This window comes from Lathyrus oleraceus, chromosome 7 (genome assembly GCF_024323335.1).
Source record: "Lathyrus oleraceus cultivar Zhongwan6 chromosome 7, CAAS_Psat_ZW6_1.0, whole genome shotgun sequence".
Taxonomy (NCBI): Eukaryota; Viridiplantae; Streptophyta; class Magnoliopsida; order Fabales; family Fabaceae; genus Lathyrus; species Lathyrus oleraceus.
The window spans coordinates 518,134,504-518,156,392 of NC_066585.1; the positions used below are offsets into that span (position 1 = coordinate 518,134,504).

Genomic DNA, 21,889 nt, shown 5'->3' on the forward strand with positions numbered 1-21,889 from the left:
GTATTTGAGGTACTTTCGTTTTCTCTATTTGTCTTATCGGCTGGACTCATCCAATGTCTCAAGCTGGAACTATCTACATTGATGGAAGAAACGAGGGTTTCAAAAACCCTTCATCTGCTTTGGTGTTTAAAATAGTGGAGGTGGCTAGCGTGGTAATCTTTATCATGGGGATCATTTTTGTCATGTTGTTTTTTATGGAAATAATTCAGATAAAACTGGGCATGTTAAGCTACGAGAGTGAATAGACGCTACAGACTCTGGTTTATATGTTTGTCTTAAGCATTTTGGGAACGATGCAACTTGCCTTTAGTCTCTATTATCATTTTGTTAACGAAGAAATAATGTAATGTGTGTTTGGATGTTTGTGCCTTTTTTAATTGGAGGGGTTAGCTATAACTAAGGTTTCTTTGTGATTTAGCTTTATTCCATATTAATCCTGTTACCTTGCATAGACGACAATCTAATTTTTTTACAGGGGAGTTTTTGTATTTTTGGAGGTAGGATTTTGTGGCAATAAACTATCATTCATCTGAAAGTTAATTAAATTTCATTGTCTCAATGCCTACTAGGTTCTTTGTATTTCTTTTTATGGTTTGAAACTTCACCCTCAGTTGGAGAATTTCATAAATTTGAAGAGGAAAGTGATGAAAAACCAAAAGCTGAGATTTAGCGTCTGTTTGAAAAGCATTTTAATAACTATTTTTATGTATTTAAAAACTAAAAACTTTATAACTTGATCGTTGAACTTATTTTTAAAATTTATTTTTCAAAACTGTTTTGAATTTGCTATTTTAAAAATTGAAAACCAGAAATAGCTAAAACATGTTTTTGGTTTTTATTTTCAGTATTTTATCTTAAAACTGAAAAAACTAAATGGAAGTATATTATAAGTGAATATAATGTTGAAAATCATTTAGAAGTTTCTCCCTCTACAAATTGTTTTTCTACATTAATTAAATACAAGCCATATCGATTAATATTTTTTTAAAAATAAATCATCATTAGTGAGTGATTGTTATAAACTTGTTATTAAAATGTTAGTTAAAAATATTAAATTCTTTGATCAAATTTTGATGACAATGTAGTTGAGCGTGATTTCTTAAAAGAATGACTAATATAAAATATCAAATTGCTATTTTAATTAAACCTAGTATAAAATTATTTTTTAACATTTATTTGAACACTCTTACATATACCTGGAAAACCACGATGATCCTCAAGCGACCATTCTCAAAAGGTTACAATCATTTCATGACTTTCTTAACACACGAGAGTTATCATATAGATAAGTGTAGAAAACTCAAGTCTCAAGTATAAATAAGTGTGACATTATTCTCATTATTATTTCGCTTACTAGCCTAAAAGCATTACATTGAAGTTGGGTTTCGTCAACAAGTATTATAGGGTAATGAAGTTGTCTCTATATATAGAGACAAGAGAGACCCTTCAATGTCCACAAAGTTTTACATAGTCAAAGTTTCTTCTCTTAGCTCAAGAATCTTGAAACCAATTTCCTCAAAAATGAGTTCGGAAGTTCAAGAGATACATGGTCAACCAAGATCCTTAGCAACCCAGATGATAGTTTCTCAACCAATATCCTCAACGGTTGGAGACCCTGAAGAGACCAATCGTCTTACAACGACAACTCTAAGCAGGCTAGATTGCTTGTTCACATCAATGTTCTTCATCAGCATTGCCCTTTTCGTCGGAGTTTTTTTAGTGGCATCGGATCAAAGAAGTCTTGAAAGTCGTAGTCATTGCGACCCAACTGACGACGTTGTATTTGAGGTACTTTTGTTTTCTCTATTTCTCTTATCGGCTGGACCCATCCAATGTCTCAAGGTGGAACTATATACATTGATGGAAGAAACGAGGGTTGCAAAAACCCTTCATCTGCTTTGGTGTTTAAAAAAGTGGCGGTGGCAAGCGTGGTAATCTTTATCATAGGGATGATTTTCGTCATGTTGTCTTTTATGTATTTAAAAAATGAAAACTTTAAAATTTGTTCGTTGAACTTATTTTTAAAATTTATTTTTTAAAACTGTTTTCAATTTTCTATTTTAAAAATTAAATACCAGAAATAGCTAAAACATGTTTTCGGTTTTTCTTTTCAGTATTATATCTTAAAACTGGAAAAACTAAATGGACATACCATACCGATTAATATTTTTTTAAAAATAAATCAACATTAGTGAGTGATTGTTATAAATTTGTTATAAAAATGTTAGTTAAAAATATTTAATTCTTTGATCAAATTTTGATGACAATGAAGTTGAACGTGATTTCTTAAAAGAATGACTAATATAAAATATAAAATTTCTATTTTAACTAAAACTTGTATAGAATTCTTTTTTAACATTTATTTGAACACGCATGCACTCGGGCGCACACACTTACATTTATCTGGCAAACCACATTGATCATCAAGCGTACATTCTCAAAAGTTTACACTCATTTCATGACTTTCCTAACACACGAAAATTATCATACAGATAAGTGCAGAAATCTCAAGTCCCAAGTATAGATAAGTGTGACATTATTCTCATTATTATTTCGCTTACTAGCCTAAAAGCGTTACAGTGAAGACGGGTTTCGTCAACAAGTATTATAGGGTAATGATGTTGTCTCTATATAGAGAGACAAGAGAGACCCTTCAATATTCCACAAAGTTTTACACAGTCAAAGTTTCTTCTCTTAGCTCAAGAATCTTGAAACTAATTTCCTCAAAAATGAGTTCGGAAATTCAAGAGACACATGGTCAACCAAGATCCTCAGCCACCCAGATGACAATTCCTCAACCAAGATCCTCCACCGTTTGAGACGCTGAAGAGACCAATCGTCATGCATCGACAATGCTAAGCAGGCTAGATTGCTTGTTCGCATCAATGCTCTTCATCAGCATTGCCCTTTTCGTCGGAGTTTTTTGAGTGGCATCAGATCAACGAAGTCTTGAAAGTCGTAGTCATTGCGATCCAACTGACGATGTTGTATTTGAGGTACTTTCATTTTCTCTATTTGTCATATTGGTTGGACTCATCCAATGTCTCAAGGTGAAACTATAAATATTGATGGAAGAAACGAGGGTTTCAAAAACCCTTCATCTGCTTTGGTGTTTAAAATAATGGCGTGGGCTAGCATGGTAATATCTATCATGGGGATGATTTTCGTCGTGTTGTCTTTTATGGAAATAATTCAGATAAAACTGGGCATGTTAAGTTGTGGGAGTGAATACACGCTACAGACTCTGGTTTATATGTTTGTTTTAAGCATTTTGGGAACGATACCACTTGCTTTTAGTCTCTGTTATCATTTTGTTAACGATGAAATAATGTAATGTGTGTTTGGATGTTTGTGCCTTTTTTAATTGGAGGGGTTAGCTATAACTAAGGTTTCTTTGTGATTTAGCTTTATTCCATATTAATCCTGTTACCTTGCATAGACGACAATCTAATTTTTTTACAGGGGAATTTTTGTATTTTTGGAGGTAGGATTTTATGGCAATAAACTATCATTCATCTGAAAGTTAATTAAATTTCATTGTCTCAATGCCTACTAGGTTCTTTGTATTTCTTTTTATGGTTTGAAACTTCACCCTCAGTTGGAGAATTTCATAAATTTGAAGAGGAAAGTGATGAAAAACCAAAAGCCGAGATTTAGCGTCTGTTTGAAAAGCATTTTAATAACTATTTTTACGTATTTAAAAACTAAAAACTTTATAACTTGATCGTTGAACTTATTTTTAATATTTATTTTTCAAAACTGTTTTGAATTTGCTATTTTAAAAATTGAAAACCAGAAATAGCTAAAACATTTTTTTGGTTTTTATTTTCAATATTTTATCTTAAAACTGAAAAAACTAAATGGAAGTATATTATAAGTGAATATAATGTTGAAAATCATTTAGAAGTTGCTTCCTCTACAACTTGTTTTTCTACACAAATTAATAACAAGCCATATCGATCAATATTTTTTAAAAATAAATCATCATTAGTGAGGTATCGTTATAAATTTGGTGTAAAAGTGTTAGTTAATAATATTAAATTCTTTGATCAAATTTTGGTGACAATGTAGTTGAACGTGATTTCTTAAAAGAATGACTAATATAAAATATCAAATTGCTATTTTAATTAAGACATGTATAAAATTCTTTTTTAACATTTATTTGAACAAACACGCACACGCGTGCACACACTTACATATACCTGGAAAACCACAATGATCCTTAAGCGACCATTTTTAAAAGGTTACAATCATTTCATGACTTTCTTAACACACAAGAATTATCATATAGATACCTGTAGAAAACTCAAGTCTCAAGTATAGATAAGTGTGACATTATTCTCATTATTATTTTGCTTACTAGCCTAAAAGCGTTACAGTGAAGACGGGTTCCATCAACAAGTATTATAGGGTAATGAAGTTGACTATATATATAGAGACAAGAGAGACCCTTCAATATTCCACAAAGTTTTACACAGTCAAAGGTTCTTCTCTTAGCTCAAGAATATTGAAACCAATTTCCTCAAAAATGAGTTCAGAAATTCCAGAGACACATCGTCAACCAAGATCCTCATAACCCATATGACAGTTCCTCAACCAAGATCCTCTACCATTGGAGACCCTGAAGAGACCAATCGTTGTGCAACGGCAACTCTAAAATGAGTTCAGAAATTCAAGAGACACATCGTCAACCAAGATCCTCAGCCACCCAGATGACAATTCCTCAACCAAGATCCTCCACCGTTTGAGACGCTGAAGAGACCAATCGTCGTGCATCGACAATGCTAAGCAGGCTAGATTGCTTGTTCGCATCAATGCTCTTCATCAGCATTGCCTTTTTCGTCGGAGTTTTTTGAGTGGCATCGGATCAACGAAGTCTTGAAAGTCAGTCACTACGATCCAACTGACGATGTTGAATTTCAGGTACTTTCGTTTTTCTATTTGTCGTATCGATTGGACTCATCCAATGTCTCAAGGTGGAACTATATACATTGATGGAAGAAACGAGGGTTTCAGAAACCCTTCATCTGCTTTGGTGTTTAAAATAGTGGCGTTGGCTAGCGTGGTAATATTTATCATGGGGATGATTTTCGTCACGTTGTCTTTTATGCAAATAATTCAGACAAAACTAGGCATGTTAAGCTGCGGGAGTGAATACACGCTACAGACTCTGGTTTATAGGTTTGTTTTAAGCTTTTTGGGAACGATGCCACTTGCTTTTAGTCTCTGTTATCATTTTGTTAACGAAGAAATAATGTAATGTGTGTTTGGATGTTTATGCCTTTTTTAATTGGAGGGGTTAGCTATAACTAAGGTTTCTTTGTGATTTAGGTTTATTCCATATTAATCTTGTTACCTTGCATAGACGACAATCTAATTTTTTTACAGGGGCGTTTTTGTATTTTTGGAGGTAGGATTTTGTGGAAATAAACTATCATTGATTTGAAAGTTAATTAAATTTCATTGTCTCAATTCCTATTAGGCTCTTTCTATTTTTTTTATGGTTTGAAACTTCATCCTCAGTTGGAGAATTTCATAAAGTTGAAGAGGAAAGTGATTAAAAACCAAAAGCAGAGATTTAGGGCTTGTTTGAAAAGCATTTTAAAAACTATTTTTATGTATTTAAAAAATAAAAACATTAAAACTTGTTTGTTGAAACTACTTATAAAATTTATTTTTTAAAACAGTTTTCAATTTGCTATTTTAAAAATTGAAAATCAGAAATAGCTAAAACATGTTTTTTGTTTTTATTTTCAGTATTTTATCCTAAAACTGGAAAAACTAAATGGAAGTATATTATAAGTGAATATAATGTTGAAACTCATTTAGAAGTTGCTCCCTTAACAAATTGTTTTTCTACACTAATTAATAACAAGCCATATCAATTAATATTTTTTTAAAAATAAATCATCATTAGTGAGTGGTTGTTATAAATTTGTTATAAAAATGTTATTTAAAAATATTAAATTCTTTGATCAAATTTTGATGACAATGTAGTTGAACGTGATTTCTTAAAAGAATGACTAATATAAAATATCAAATTGCTATTTTAATAAAAACTTGTATAAAATACTTTTTTAACATTTATTTGAACACACAAGCACTCGCGCGCACAGACTGACATATACCTGGAAAACCACAATGATCCTCAAGTGAAAATTCTTAAAAGGTTACAATCATTTCATGACTTTCTTAACACACGATAATTATCATTAAAATAAGTGGACAAGACTCAACTCTCAAGTATAGGTAAGTGTGACATTATTCTTATTATTATTTCGCTTACTAGCCTAAAAGAGTTACAGTGAAGTCGGGTTCCATAAAAAAGTATTATAGGGTAATGAAGTGTTTCTATATAGAGAGATGAGAGATACGCTTCAATATTCCACAAAGTTTTACACAGTCAAAGGTTCTTCTCTTAGCTCAAGAATCTTGAAACCAATTTCCTCAAAAATGAGTTCAGAAATTCAAGAGACACATGGTCAACCAAGATCCTCAGCAACCCAAATGATAGTTCCTAAACCAAGATCCTTCACTGTTGGAGACCTTGAAGAAACCAATCGTCGTGAATGGCAACTCTAAGCAGGCTAGATTGCTTGTTCGCATCAATGCTCTTCATCAGCATTGCCCTTTTCGTCGGTGTTTTTTGAGCGGCATTGGATCAACGAAGTCTTGAAAGTCATAGTCATTACGATCCAACTGACGATGTTGTATTTCAGGTACTTTCGTTTTCTCTATTTGTCCTATCGATTGGACTCATCCAATGTCTCAAGATTGAACTATATACATTGATGGAAGAAACGAGGGTTTCAAAAACCCTTCATCTGCTTTGGTATTTAAAATAGTGGCGTTGGCTAGCGTGGTAATATTTATCATGGGGATGATTTTCGTCAGGTTATCTTTTATGGAAATAATTCAGATAAAACCGAGTGTGTTAAGCTGCGAGAATGAATACACGCTACAGATTCTGGTTTATATGTTTGTTTTAAGCATTTTGGGAATGATGCCACTTGCTTTTAGTCTCTGTTATCATTTTGTTAACGAAGAAATAAAATAATGTGTGTTTGGATGTTTGTGCCTTTTTTAATTGGAGGGGTTAAATATAAATAAGGTTTCTCTGTGATTTAGCTTTATTCCATATTAATCATGTTACCTTGCATAGACGACAATCTAATTTTTTTAAAGGGAGTTTTTGTATTTTTGGAGGTAGGATTTTGTGGCAATAAACTATCATTGATCTAAAAGTTAATTAAATTTCATTGTCTCAATGCCTTCTAGGCTCTTTGTATTTTTTTTATGGTTTGAAACTTAAACCTCAGTTGGAGAATTTCATAAAATTGAAGAGGAAAGTGACGAAAAACCAAAAGCCGAGATTTAGGGCTTGTTTGAAAAGCATTTTAAAAACTATTTTTACGTATTTAAAAACTAAAAACTTTAAAACTTGTTCGTTGAACTTATTATTAAAATTTAATTTTCAAAACAGTTTTCAATTTGCTATTTTAAAAATCAAATACCAGAAATAGCTAAAACATGTTTTTGGTTTTTACTTTCAGTATTTTATCCAAAAACTGGAAAAACTAAATGGAAGTATATTATAAGTGAATATAATGTTGAAACTCATTTAGAAGTTGTTCCCTCTACAACTTGTTTTTCTACACTAATTAATAACAAGCCATATCGATTAATATTTTTTTAAAAATAAATCATCATTAGTGAGTGATTGTTATAAATTTGTTATAAAAATGTTAGTTAAAAATATTAAATTCTTTGATCAAATTTTGATGACAATGTAGTTGAACGCGATTTCTTAAAAGAATGACTAATATAAAATACAAAATTGCTATTTTAATTAAAACTTGTATAAAATTCTTCTTTAAGATTTATTTGAACACGCACACACTCGCGCGCACACACTTACATATACCTGTTAAACCACAATGATCCTAAAGCGACCATTCTCAAAAGGTTACAATCATTTCATGACTTTCTTAACACACGACATATATCATATAGATAAGTGCAGAAAACTCAAGTCTCAAGTATAGATAAGTGTGACATTATTCTCATTATTATTTGCATTACTAGCCTAAAAGCGTTAGAGTGAAGTCGGGTTCTATCAACAAGTATTATAGGGTAATGAAGTTGTCTCTATATATAGACAATAGAAATCCTTCAATATTCCATAAAGTTTTACGCAGTCAAAGTTTCTTCTCTTAGCTCAAAAATCAAGAAACTAATTTCCTCAAAAATGAATTCGGAAATTCAAGAGACACATAGCCAACCAAGATCCTCATAAACCCAGATGACAGTTCCTTAACCAAGATTATCAACTGTTGAAGACCCTGAAGAGACCAATCGTCGTGCAATGGCAAATCTAAGTAGGCTAGATTGCTTGTTCGCATTAATGCTCTTCATCAGTATTGCCCTTTTCGTTGGAGTTTTTTGAGTGGCATCGGATCAAAGAAGTCTTGAAAGTCGTAGTCATTACGACCCAATTGACGATGTTGTATGTGAGGTACTTTCGTTTTCTCTATTTGTCTTATCAGCTGGACTAATCCGATGTCTCAAGGTGGAACTATATACATTGATGAAAGAAAGAGGGTTTCAAAAACTCTTCATCGGCTTTGGTGTTTAAAATAGTGGCGGTGACTAGCGTGGTAATCTTTATCATGGGGATGATTTTTGTCATCTTGTCTTTTCTGGAAATAATTCAGATAAAACTGGGCATGTTAAGCTGCAGGAGTGAATACACGCTACAAACTCTAGTTTATAGGTTTGTTTTAAGCATTTTGGGAACGATGCCACTTGCTTTAAGTCTCTGTTATCATTTTGTTAACGAAGAAATAATGTAATATGTGTTTGGATGTTTGTGACTTTTTTAATTGGAGGGGTTAGCTATAACTAAGGTTTCGTTGTGATTTAGCTTCATTACATATTAATCCTTTTACCTTGCATAAACGAAAATCTAATTTTTTTAAAGCGGAGTTTTTGTATTTTTGGAGGTAGTATTTTGTGGCAATAAACTATCATTGATTTGAAAGTTAATTAAATTTCATTGTCTCAATTCCTATATATATATCGACGTCGCTAGGACCATTCTCGTCCAAAGATTTTTTAAACTCTGAATTTACTAAAGATTTTGTTTTCAATCAACATTTTTCAAACATCCACAATTCACCTCTCCTCTTGTGTATGTAGTCTCATGTCTAAAACAATGTGCCGCTATCTAAAGTTAATAATCTGGATATATTCTTTTTTTTTATCTCTCAAACATTTATTATTATATAATAAATATTATAAATATCAAAGGTTAAAAGTTATGAGAAAAACATGTAAAACAAATAATATATGATTCATAGGTTTCAAAATAAAATTTTAAAATAATTTTATCAAATAAATTTTTTATTTTTCCATTTGTAAAACTATTTTAAAAAACAAGATTACCAAACAGTTTTTTCAAAAATTTGTTCTTAAATAAAGTTTTTGAAAAGTAGTTTATAAAATAGTATTTAAAAACTAAAAAAGAAAACTAAAGCAAACAAGCCCTAAGTTTGATAATTCGTCTAGGAGTCGGCGTCGATGTTTATCTGTTGTTTTTGAAATTCTACTTCTTCGGGATAGATGTCAAATTCGATACTTCGGCAACATATTCGATAAAATACATCAGAACTACGAAACCCTAGTGATCAATTTCAATCTTCACAAGATAAAAGAATGTTGAATATTACAATTCAACTAGACATGCCTTCAATGCAAAGTTACTGAAACATAGAGGTGTACATAAATAATATTGATTATAACTCAACTAGACAAATTTTTTATGCCAAGTTATTGAAACATAGAGGTGTACATAAATAATGTTGATTACAACCCAACTAGACAAACCTTCCATGCTAAATTACTGAAACATAGAGGTCTACATAAAGATCCTACATTAGTCCTATTAGGTCATTGGGCAGGGATCATACGACATAAAACCTAACATTCTAAGATCTTCAATGAGAGTGTTTACTTTTAAATGTAGATTTGAGCTCCTTATAGAGTAAAGTAACTCTGGGTTTTTCTCATTGGAATATAATTTTAAATTCGTCTAGAATTAATGCAGAATATGTTGAATATTTGATTTGTTCATTGAATATCTCCAAGAAGATATGATTTGTTTTAATAAATTCAAATTTAAATCTTCATTTAAATCCAAATTAAACTTCATCCAGTTGTTAAACAAACACCTAATCATATTGTTAAATCAATAATAATAAAATCTTTAACAAATATTATGCATAACATACTCCAAAATGAAGCATTCCGACGTCTGTTGCAAAAGTCCCAAATGTCATACCAACATGCTGCAGCATCGTGCCCAACATGAGTCTTATCTGCTACTTCATATAGCTTTAGCAAGCTATACCAATCTTGATTACTTTGAGAATTCTCCAAGTTGTTGTTTTGCTAAAATGCAGTCAATCCAAATGGGCAATGCAATAGGAACAACAATCTCCCCCTTTGATAAATTATGGAAATACAACTCTTCAAGATAAATATCATTTCTTCCATGAGAAACAAGTGACATCCAGTAGATGTGCTGGATCTTCAGAGCATTTTATTAGAAACAACTTCCATGTATTAGAGTTAAGCACCAGCAATAGCAGAAGACATATCATTAACATTTTGATGCTTACACATAGTCCATTCAGTTTTTCTAAACCAAATAGATATTCATTCAATCATTCACAGACTTAGTCATGCATGAATCTAGTATCACATAGCTAGTAGTATACAATCCTACTAACTAACATATATCAGTATCCAATCATTCACATGTTTGTCATGCATACAAAATTAGATAGTAATTTATATCAATGATTACTACTAACACATACAGATATGTTTTCACAAATACAAGGACCAGAACCAGATGTCCTTCCCGATGCTCTAGCAAGGAGCACAACATTAGCACTTTTCCCATTTTGGGCAGTAATAAACAATCATCACATTTATTTGGACACAATAGATACACCACTTTATCTCATTATTCCCCTTTTTTTTCCATAATTTGGCAAAAGGTTAGTTTTTCAATAAAGTCAATATGCATACCGAATGGCATACACAAGGTCAGTCATGCAAGAGTTATGTTAGCACATACACACCCAGATCATGAAAAAAAAACGATGCATAACACTATATTTGTCTTAAAATTACAAAGATAAAATAGGATATAAAGCCTTTACAAATCCAAACACAAAATTTATCTTCAACCAAGTAAGACATTTTGAGAGTGAAAATTTACCTTTCATTCACTCTTTTTAGAATGGTCAAGGCATTTTCTTCACCATATGTCCCTGATTTTGGCCTTCTTTTTACTCCACGGACAACAAGACTAGCTCGCCTATTCTTCATCATAATTGGGAACTCAGTTACCATTTTGTCACTCACTATGTCTATCACAACTTGTACGCTATCTTACTTATCAATTTTGGTGATATCTTTGATCATAGTATTACTCTATCCAAGTTGAGTACAACTACCTCCTAGGGAATCACATGAGGAATTCTTCATTTTTTTCTTAAAAATTAGGAAGGTAGCTCACATCTTATGTCATGTTGAACTCATACTCATTCACCCTTTGTTGAGAATCTGACATTGTCCTACTTCCTATCCTTATGTCTAACAACAAATCCTCGTTTTCTCTTAGGATGACACTAGCATATGAAGCATTTGAGAACCATCTCACATCTATTTCAACAAATGTCAAGGAAACAACTTGTTTCTCACTATCTCTATCTGTGGACTATCATTCTGAGGGGACATATCATTCTTTGAAGTACAAACTAGAAGAATTATTTCATCCTTACATATCACACCTTGACCCTATTTCTTCACATCTTTGAATGCATGATCATGGCTATCAACATCCGCTATAACACTATCACCCCCAATATCTTCATAACTAAGATCATCAAATTCTTTATCTTTACTTGAGGGACTATCTTCAAGCTCTACTTTAGGGGATCTCTGGAAGCTCTCCTTGAGGGATTCATCCCTTTTAAGGCATTAACCTTGGGCTTCTTGAGGTGTTTTTATAGAGCCTGATCCAATCTCTCACGTAAAATGATAAAACACTTAAGTTAAATCACTTTGCCTTTACTAAGTCCTTGTGCTTAAAATATTGTGTACTAGCCTAATTTTGTTGGGCCTTTAGAAGGGAATTCCATAAGATAGTTGTCTCAACAATGGGAGAGCTAACACTGTAAGATGGCAAGCCTCCCGAAATGAGTTTTGTATAGATATAGTTATAGGCCACCTATTTGGGCTTGGTCTATATAAGGCAACCCATTCACCCTTCATATGTGGTTAATGAGGTGTCCAATCATCAACCATGTGTAGGAATGAGTAAGAGAGGAAAATTGCTCCCTTTTATTTCAAGGGATCTTCTATTAATACCTTAATCTCATGATTGAGGACTAACCAGATGTTTCTCCCAAAAGTCAGAAACAAAGTTTTTCACAACCTTATGTGAGCAAACGCAAAACAACCCCAAATACCTTAAACACCACAAACAGACTTATACAACAAGGGGTTGTCCTTATTGTACTTTTTAGAAAGTATAAATGTCTCTTTTGGTGAAATCGCTTAGATCATATCAATTTTTTTTATTAACTCTTTAAAATCAAACCAAACCACATACATATATCTTACTACCTGTTTATTTTTCATTAGTTTAACATATATTTACTACCTATTTATTTTTCATTAGTTTAACATATTGCATTAACGTATGAGTTATTGATAATTAATTTTTTAATACTATTTATAAATTTAATTTAATCTTGTGTACTATTCTATTTGTTTCAAACATAATCTTTCATTATTATTCTATCATATTATTATTTAATATATTATGAGTTATATATTGTTCATATAAGTCCTAGAGGTCAACAGTTTTATAAAACTTAGTACTTGTATCAAATTATTTTATTAACAGTTAAAATATGAATCTTTATTATGTTTGTCTTTCAAAAATAATAAATTTCCTAGAATAACTAGTATGTATAATTAAATATTAAGGACATTAAAAATAAGGACATTATTCTTAAAGTATATATAGTCGAGATTTATTGTGAAATGTGATAACATTAAACTATTGAGACTATTATGTGGATGGACTGATGATCATATCTCATGAATCATAGATAAAGAGTTATCAAGTCTATGCATAGATATGAATATTATGATTAATATTTATATTAGATTGATCCTCTATGAGAATACTACATAGAATGTTATGCAAAGTGTCATAAGTTATTCTCATGATGATAGTGGTGTATACCACCCTTCGACCTGAAACCAATATTGACCCTATATGTGGAATCGAGTACTTTATCGTTGATGAAACATTGTCCGTAACTGGATGATCATAAAGATAATTGATGGATACTCCATAAATTATGTTAAGGGACATGAGTGACCTAGATAGAATTTTTCCATCCCATGTAACAAGATGAATGCCAAAAGGCCTAATATTAAACAGGACAAGTATGATACAGTTTATGTCGTCTGTTCAATATATTCATAAGCAAAAAAGGATAATTGTACACACAAACATTATCACATATATGTTTTCTCATATCACATGATATTTTCGTAAGTTGTGTTTTAATGTCGCACACATAAGGACAATTTGATGAGAGATAACATAAATAAGGAGCATTATAAGTTACATTGTACTTGAGAGGATTATGGAACGCAGTAACGTACGATGCGCTTAAGTGAATTGTAGAACATTGTAAGGTACGACGCACTTAAGTGGAATACGGAATACGGTAAGGTACTGTGCGCTCAAGTGAAATATGGTACACCATAAGGTACAATGGACTTACGTGAGCTATTTAGCTTTCAACCCATAAGTTGTTCTATAAATAGAACCAATGTGCAAAAGCTTTCAAACTTGATGAAATTCAGTTTGTGAAACCCTAACTGTAACTCTCTCTCTCTCTCTCTCTCTCTCTCTCTCTCTCTCTCTCTCTATTTTATAATAGAAATATTAAAAATGCATCTTTTTATTTCTTGTGTGATTTCACTCGTGTATACTAGTCTCTAAAATTGATCTGACTCTTTTTGAAATTGTTTGCTTACTTGTGCATATTGATATGATATAGGCAAGTTGTTTTTGTTATATTTTTATCTAGTTAGCCAAAAAGTCAACCTTAAAATATCACCCCCTATTTGAAACCCCTTTGAGCGTATTTATCTTATTCCTTGATTGGAACTCATTACAATCCTAAAAGTGAAAAACAATGTTATTACCCTAATTAAAGAATTGAAAGAGTCTTGCTGGAGTTGTGTGAGGTTGAATTAATATAGCTGTGATATTTCAAAAGTTTGCAGGAAAAACATAGAAAAATAAAATAAAGAAGGAAGATAATTCATGTTCTTATCGTATTCCCTCTAGAAAAAAAATGAAAAAAATAAAAATATTTCATGTTCTTTCTTGTATGATTTCACTCATGTATGTTAGACTCTAGAACTTGATCTCACTCTTTTTGAAAGTACTTGTTTACTTGTGCATACAAATATTGTAAAGGCAAGTTGTTTATGTTTTACTTTTAGCCACTTAGCCAAAAAACCAACCTTAAAATATCATTCCTTATTTGAAACTCATTTGAGCCTTTTTATCTCATTCTTTAACTGAAACTCATTACAAGCCTAAAAGTGAAAAATAAAGTTATCACCCTATTTAATAGGTTGAAAGCGTCTTGTTTGGAGTTGTGTGAGGTTGAATTAATATAGTTGTGATATTTCAAAAGTTGGCAGGAAAAAATAGAAAAATAAAACAAAGAAGGAAGGAAATTAATGTTCTTATCACATTCCTTCTAGAAAAAAAATGAAAAAAGAGAAAAATAAAAAACAAAGAGAAAAGAAAATGGCTGCAAAGAAGTAGTTCAAACGTGAATGAGTTATTGTTCAGTTCAACTCCCACACTCACTTTCAATTATCTTTTTCCCTTTAGATTTTAGCCTAGTACCCCTTAGAATTTATCTCACCCTTACCTCTGCCACATTACAACCCGGATAAAGTCCTTTTGATCTATGTGTGCATGTATTGGATGTTAGAGTTTTTCAAGCTTATGGTAGTGCTAAATTTCATGATGTGATTTGAGTGTAAACATATAACTTAAAGACTTGAGAGTGACATAATATTTATATCCTGTGAGGATTTTGCCACTTCTGATGTATTCTTTGGTTAATTACCCTCTTATTTGATTTGATTGTCACAAGAAGTTACTCACTAACGCCATATTGTTTGAAGCTTAGAATGAGAATTTTGTTTACCCCTATGTGATCCTGAATGTCTTTGAAATTGCATGTTCTATTTTTGTTTTGGTTTCTTACTTTTAGTATGTTTTGAATTTTGAAGTTAGAGTTTTGTTGGAAGTGCAAAAATTTATGTATGGGAAAATTTGATCAGGGTATTTTAATACACTATCTTTTACTTTGTACTAAGATTTTTATATGACATCTCACATTATTTTAATTTCTTTTAATAGGTTTTTGAAAGTTAAGTTGAATTATGCTTATTTTCTGAATAAGTGCTTATTTTCTGAATAAAGAGTTATTTACACTTTCTCGATGTGCAGATCATAACTTAAGCTACGAAAATCAGACTGTCGCTTTTTAATATGAGTTGAATAGCTGAGAGAATAAGCTAAATGTTTCATGTTGAAGTCATAAGCAAATTTGTAGTGCACAAGAGTCACATAATTCTTTTTCAATTTCGACTTAAGAAAATAATTATTTTTTGGGTCGATTTTTATATTTTTTGGGTCGGTTGCCATTAGGACCGAATTCCCGTGCTCAATTTAAACAAATGAAAAGTTTTAGGTTTGAATTATTCAACATTCACAAAATAGAGAATAAATTATACGAATTCTATGGAGAGCTAATTCCTAAAGATCAATCTGTTGTAATTGGTCTGCATCCACTTTGAGATTTTTATTATAATTTTCAAGGCAATTCAAGTTCCTTTTCAGTTCTTTCTGTAAATTGGATTTCTTAAATTTGTTGCCATTGTTTGCTTAAATCAATTGCTACTTATAGATTAGAATTGATTTATTTCTATTGATGTATGTTCTGTAACCCCGTTTGCTTAATTCGTGTATGCCTAATTCGTTTGCTAAATTTAGAATTGTTTGTTTAATTCTGAAATTAGGAACATATATCATATATTAGCATCAATGCACTTGTTATTGTTACTGTAATCGGAAATGGAATCACAATCGTTAGGGCTTTAGAATTACAATGACTGATGATAAGTTGGGGACCGCACATGAGATTAATTTATCAGTAATATTCATAATCAAATTCTTTTAATTGTGATCTTAATCTAAACCTAAACCCCACTTTTGTTTAATTTGATTGGTTAAAAAATTCGAGAGTCTTTGTGATACGACTCGAGTGTCGATTCCGTTTTACTGCATTTTTAAACTCATTTTTGACCCGTATGTGATAGCGAATTAAATTGGCGCCGTTGTCGTGGACTCTCTATTGATATTAGTCAATTTTAAAATTCTAGTTTAGAGTATTGTTAGCATTTTGTTGATTTTTAGGGTTGTAGTATAGTGGTAAGTATCTCAGCCTATCAAGTGAATCTGTAAGCTACTGTTTTGAATTGCTCCAAAAAAAATTCCAGAAAAAAAAACATCGAACGTTACTCCCTTGGAAGAGACTTATAATGGATTTTCACCATCAAATTAAAACATTAAGAGAATTTGCTTCACCTGATTCACTTTTTGTTGATTTCTTTTATTTGTCTGATTTTGATGACACTTATACTTATGATATTTATATCGATAGTCACTTATGTTCAGTTTGTACTGAAATTGAATCTGATTTACGAGATGATATTTCTACTGATATTTATTATGAGATTTTTACCAACAAAGTTGATGTTGCAGATGTAAATGTAGCTCTTTCTGCCAAAATATTAATATTCATTGAGCAACCACCAGCTTTAGAGCTAAAACACCTCCTTGTGATTTTAGAATTTAATGAAAGATTTCCTATAATAACTTCAAGTAAGTTTGAATATGAACATGAAAAGAAGTATTTACAAGTATTAGGGAACATAATAAGGCTATTGGATGGACCTTGGATGACATTCCTAGTATTAGTTCATCAATGTGTATGCATTAGATCTTACTTGAAGATAGAGAAAAGCAATGAGGAAGCCCTAAAGGGGATTAACCCCTTGATTTTGGATGTTTGAAAAATGAGATCTATATTGCACTAGAGGATAAAGAGAAACCCACTTTCACTTGTCCATTCGAGAATTTTACCTATAGAAGAATGTTCTTTGATCCTGGAATAAAAAACGAAGACACTGGTTAAAATACCAAAGTCAATGGACACCGCCTTAAGTTATTCAATGAAAGCCCACATTGGAAGAATAAATTGTATAAGAGCTCTCACTAGGAAATGCTACTTATGCAGTCATCTATCCGTCTTGACTCCTCGGGCGTGCTCTTTCCTCTCTCTCCTCTCTCTTATTTTATGCTATTTTTTCATTAAGGGCAATGTGTGTTTTATGTGTGGGGGAGGAATGCCATTTACTTTTCATACTTTATTTCTTCATTTTATTTTGTTGTTTTATTTTATTATAAAAAAAATAAAAAAATAAAATTAATGTTTTTTCGTTAGATTTTGGGGTTGCAAGTGTGACTCATTTCTTTGTTCTCTTGACTAAATATGTGTTGTGTTGTGCGGGATTTTTGTTGCATTCATAGTATGACTACATAGAGTGTGAGTAGTTTGGATGTGAAACGTCTTCTATCTCCGAAATAATGAAAAATGAACATTCTTATAGATGTTAAAAAAAATGAGAAAAGGAAATATAAAAAGAAAATTATTGAAATTTACATTTACTTCACATTTTAAAATTAAATTGTCATATTTTATTTGCATTTCTATGATTTAAACATATTTTTTTTACTTAAACTTCTACTATCTTTTTTTTTATCTTCTTCTTTTCGTCTCTACTATAAAGTTTTTTATAATAATATTTCTTTTATATTTTATAATATGATTTAAAATCTCACCCCACATATCGCATGTGTCTCAATCTAATTTAAAGAACTTGAAGAAATTATTTTATCTTAAATAGTAAATTGAAGATTGGCGGCTGACACGTCAGATATTTTATGCATGTTCCATTGGAATATAGTTCATATATAACTTATAGAATATTAACAATATGATTTTATAGATACGAAGAAGAGAGAAAAGAAAAGAAAAACAACCAAAGAGAGACAATTGTCCTGTTAAAATTCTCAAAAAGAATATGAAAATATAAGTTAAAATAACTATACTTAGAAACATTAACAATAAAAGATCAATAGTATAAATTCCATAAGCTATTATCTAGCAATTTATCTCATACTCGTGATGTATTAATAAGTGTAGCATTTCACCACTCGCAAAGCAAGGTAGGGTTTCTAATGATTAAATTTTTTTTACGGTGCAATCGCGGTCCTATTTGTTACATCATATTATCTCATAAATCAAGATTAAATTTTAATGCAACACATAAAATTATACATCTACTTATGAATATTAGCAACAAGGCGAAGAGGGTTTTTCTTATGTTCAGCAATTCCGGGCAACATTTATGTATCAATATCTTCCTCCATCAATCCATGTGGCAATTTCCAATCAAAGGAATATAAAAGATTAGCAAGAATAAGTTCCAATGATGCAGCTGCCATAGATATACCGGGGCAAATTCTTCGACCAGCTCCAAAGGGTATTAGCTCAAAATCTTTTCCAAGAAAATTTATAGAACTTTCTAAGAATCTCTCAGGATAAAATTCCTCTGGATTTTTCCAAACATTAGGGTCTCTTTGAATAGTCCAAACATTCACATACAATATTGTCTTGGCTGGAATAGTGTAGCCACCTATAGTGCGTTTTTCTCTTGATTCTCTAGACACAAGCAATGGGGCTGGTAGGTACAATCTTAGTGTCTCTTTAATCACTGCTTTTAAATAATGAAAATTTTGAATATCATGTTCTTCTAAAAAATCTTTTTTAGATTCTGAATTTCTAATTTCTTCTTCTACTTTTTTCATCACCCTTGGATTTTTTATTAGAGCGGTCATAGCCCAAACTGATGTGGCTGATGTGGTATCTGTTGCAGCAACAAGCATGTTCTACAAAGAAATGAGCCATTAAAATTATCTTAAAATAAATTTTTTAAACAATGTTTATCGTAAGAAATCAATTATTAAAAATTATAGAATCACAATGAAAATAAAATAATAATCACTGAAAGAAAATTTGCATAATACTTTTCTTCATGAACAAATATCTCACACATGTATTTGATGGTCGATAGTTTTGAATTTTACATCAAGTCAGTCAGACTCAGTTTGCCTTTGATTGTCAATTTTTCAAAAGAAATAGATATTTTCTTTACGTGAAAAATACATATAAATGTAATTTCTTTAAATTTTAATTTTAAATATAAATTTTAAAAATATATGATATTTTTGAATATCCTTTTATAATTATGGGTAAAATAAATTAATAAGATAAAAAGGCTACAAACTAACCTAACTGATTTAACTATACAACCATAAAAAAAAACTGTTTTTTAAACCTAGTAGTCTATTTAAATAAATATATTTAATAATTTTAATAATATTGTTAGAATAATGTTAATTTGTGTTTTATGAATACAAATTAATAATTAAATAAAAAAATATTTATTTGGAATAATTATTTTTTAATTATTTTTCTAATATAATTTTTTTATAAATGAGTTTTTAACTTGTGTTTCTAGGAAACAAGTTCGAATTATATGTAGTATTATATTAAATTTTAATGTCAACTATAAGTATTTAAACATTTTTAAGAATTCAATATGTTAATTTATATGTACAAATCTTAATTTAATCTATAAAAGATTAGATGTTAAAGTTTGTTAAAATCCACTCAACAAAAGCTTGTAAGATCGAACCGAGATAATTGAGGATACGATGTCCATTTTCAAAAAGTGAGGATGCGGGACGGATATACGATCTTCCCTAAAACTTAAATTTGAGCACAAGTTAGTATTATTCGTTATATTAAATTTTTATGTCAATTATAACTACTATCTTCAAATTTTCAAGAATACAAATCTTAGTTCAATCGACAAAAAAATTAGTTTTCAAAGTTCGTTAAAATCCACTCAACAATAGTTTGTCAAAGAAGTTCGAGCCAAAATAATTGAAGAAACAATACAAAAATTATGATCCTTCCTAAAAAAATTAGTGTGTGGGACGGACAATACTAAAATTATTATCCTTCCTAAAAAAATTAGTGTGTGGGACGGATATACAACCCTCCTTAAAACTTAAAATTATAAAACTTTTTGTTAATATTTGCGTCTATAAAATATTGTAACAAACAAATTATATAGATATATTTGAGGGTGGTAGTTTAAAATTTTAACCCATCTCACATAAAAATCCAGAAAAACGGACATGAACAACTTATCGGATCCGTTTTATCTTTAAAAATATTTTGTTAGATTGAATATCACCAAAGTTCGAATTGTGAATCAAATACTAATATATATATATATTATATATATATATATAATATATATATATATATATAATATATATATATATTATATATAAATAAGTGAATTAAAATATCATACCATAAGAACCCCTTTGATGAGATCGAAAGTGATATCAAAAGGAAGTGAACGTTCTTTCATCAACTGGAGTAAGACATCAACAATAACCTGTTCATCTTTAATTTGTTCTCTATTTGGATCCAAATGTTCATCAATAATCTCTTGATAAAACTCATCAAACTCCTTGAAACTTTTATCAACACGACCATGCAATCCTCTCACTTTATCAATCCAACCCGTAAATGGAATATAATCAGCAACAAAAAATTCTGCTAGCAAAGCTTGAAACTCATGCAACATTTCATGAAACCTACTTCTCTCATGTCCTTCATCTTCATAGCTTTTCCCAAAAGCAATCCTACATATCATAGTACTTGAGAGTGAAATTAATAACTCACTCAAATTTGTAACGACCGAAGAATCAACGTGCCCTGATATTTTTTTAATCATTTTCTTCACCTCAAATTTTCTTATAGAAGAAAAACTTGACACACGTTTGGAACTAAATATCTGAACAATACAAAGCTTTCTTATTTCTCTCCAATGATCACTATATGGAGAAAAGGCAATATCTGACCCATTGTAAGATAGTTTTTGTTGGCCATATAATACAGGTCTATTAGAAAACACAAGATCATTGTTTTTCAACACTTCTTTGGCTATTTCAGCTGAGGAAACAACAATAGCTTGTCTTAAACCAAGTTGAAGTGAAAACAAGGGACCATATATTTTTGAGAATTGTGAAAATTGAAGATAAAGATTCGAAATATCTAGTTGATGAAGATTTCCTATAATGGGAAGACCTTTAGGGCCAGGTGGCATGGTTCTATTTTTGAGGAAGAACAAAAACAAAGGAAGAATTAGACATATAACAAGAAGAACTAGTATAACAAACAACATTGTTGCAATCTATACTAGCTATGTTTTTTTCTTTTTTTTAATGAGATGAGAAAGAGTTATAAAATCGTGTTACTATTATATACTAACATGTACGTCCACATTTAGAGAACTATGAGGCACCGCGTTTGACACGTGTATATATTTCATATAGGAATTCTAAGGTGTCTTAGAAAAATTATCCATTTTTTAATGAGATTACGTAACTTGGGTCTTGAAAATGATCAACATATATCTGACATCATGAGTAAGAAAATGTTGATAATGATAGATACAAATTAATTAATAATTGTGTCTTTAAGTCGACAATAAC

General features: G+C 30.6%; 1 protein-coding gene across 1 annotated transcript; it reads right to left on the minus strand.

Annotated features, from left to right (window-relative positions):
• Positions 1–18,370: 18,370 nt before the first annotated feature.
• On the minus strand, positions 18,371–21,639 carry LOC127100983 (cytochrome P450 83B1). The gene is made up of 2 exons (XM_051038295.1): positions 20,701–21,639; positions 18,371–19,201 (listed from the first exon to the last, which is right to left on the minus strand). Exons 1-2 carry the CDS (start codon positions 21,577–21,579, stop codon positions 18,659–18,661), a joined length of 1,422 nt encoding a protein of 473 aa, XP_050894252.1. The 5' UTR covers positions 21,580–21,639; the 3' UTR covers positions 18,371–18,658.
• Positions 21,640–21,889: the final 250 nt, after the last annotated feature.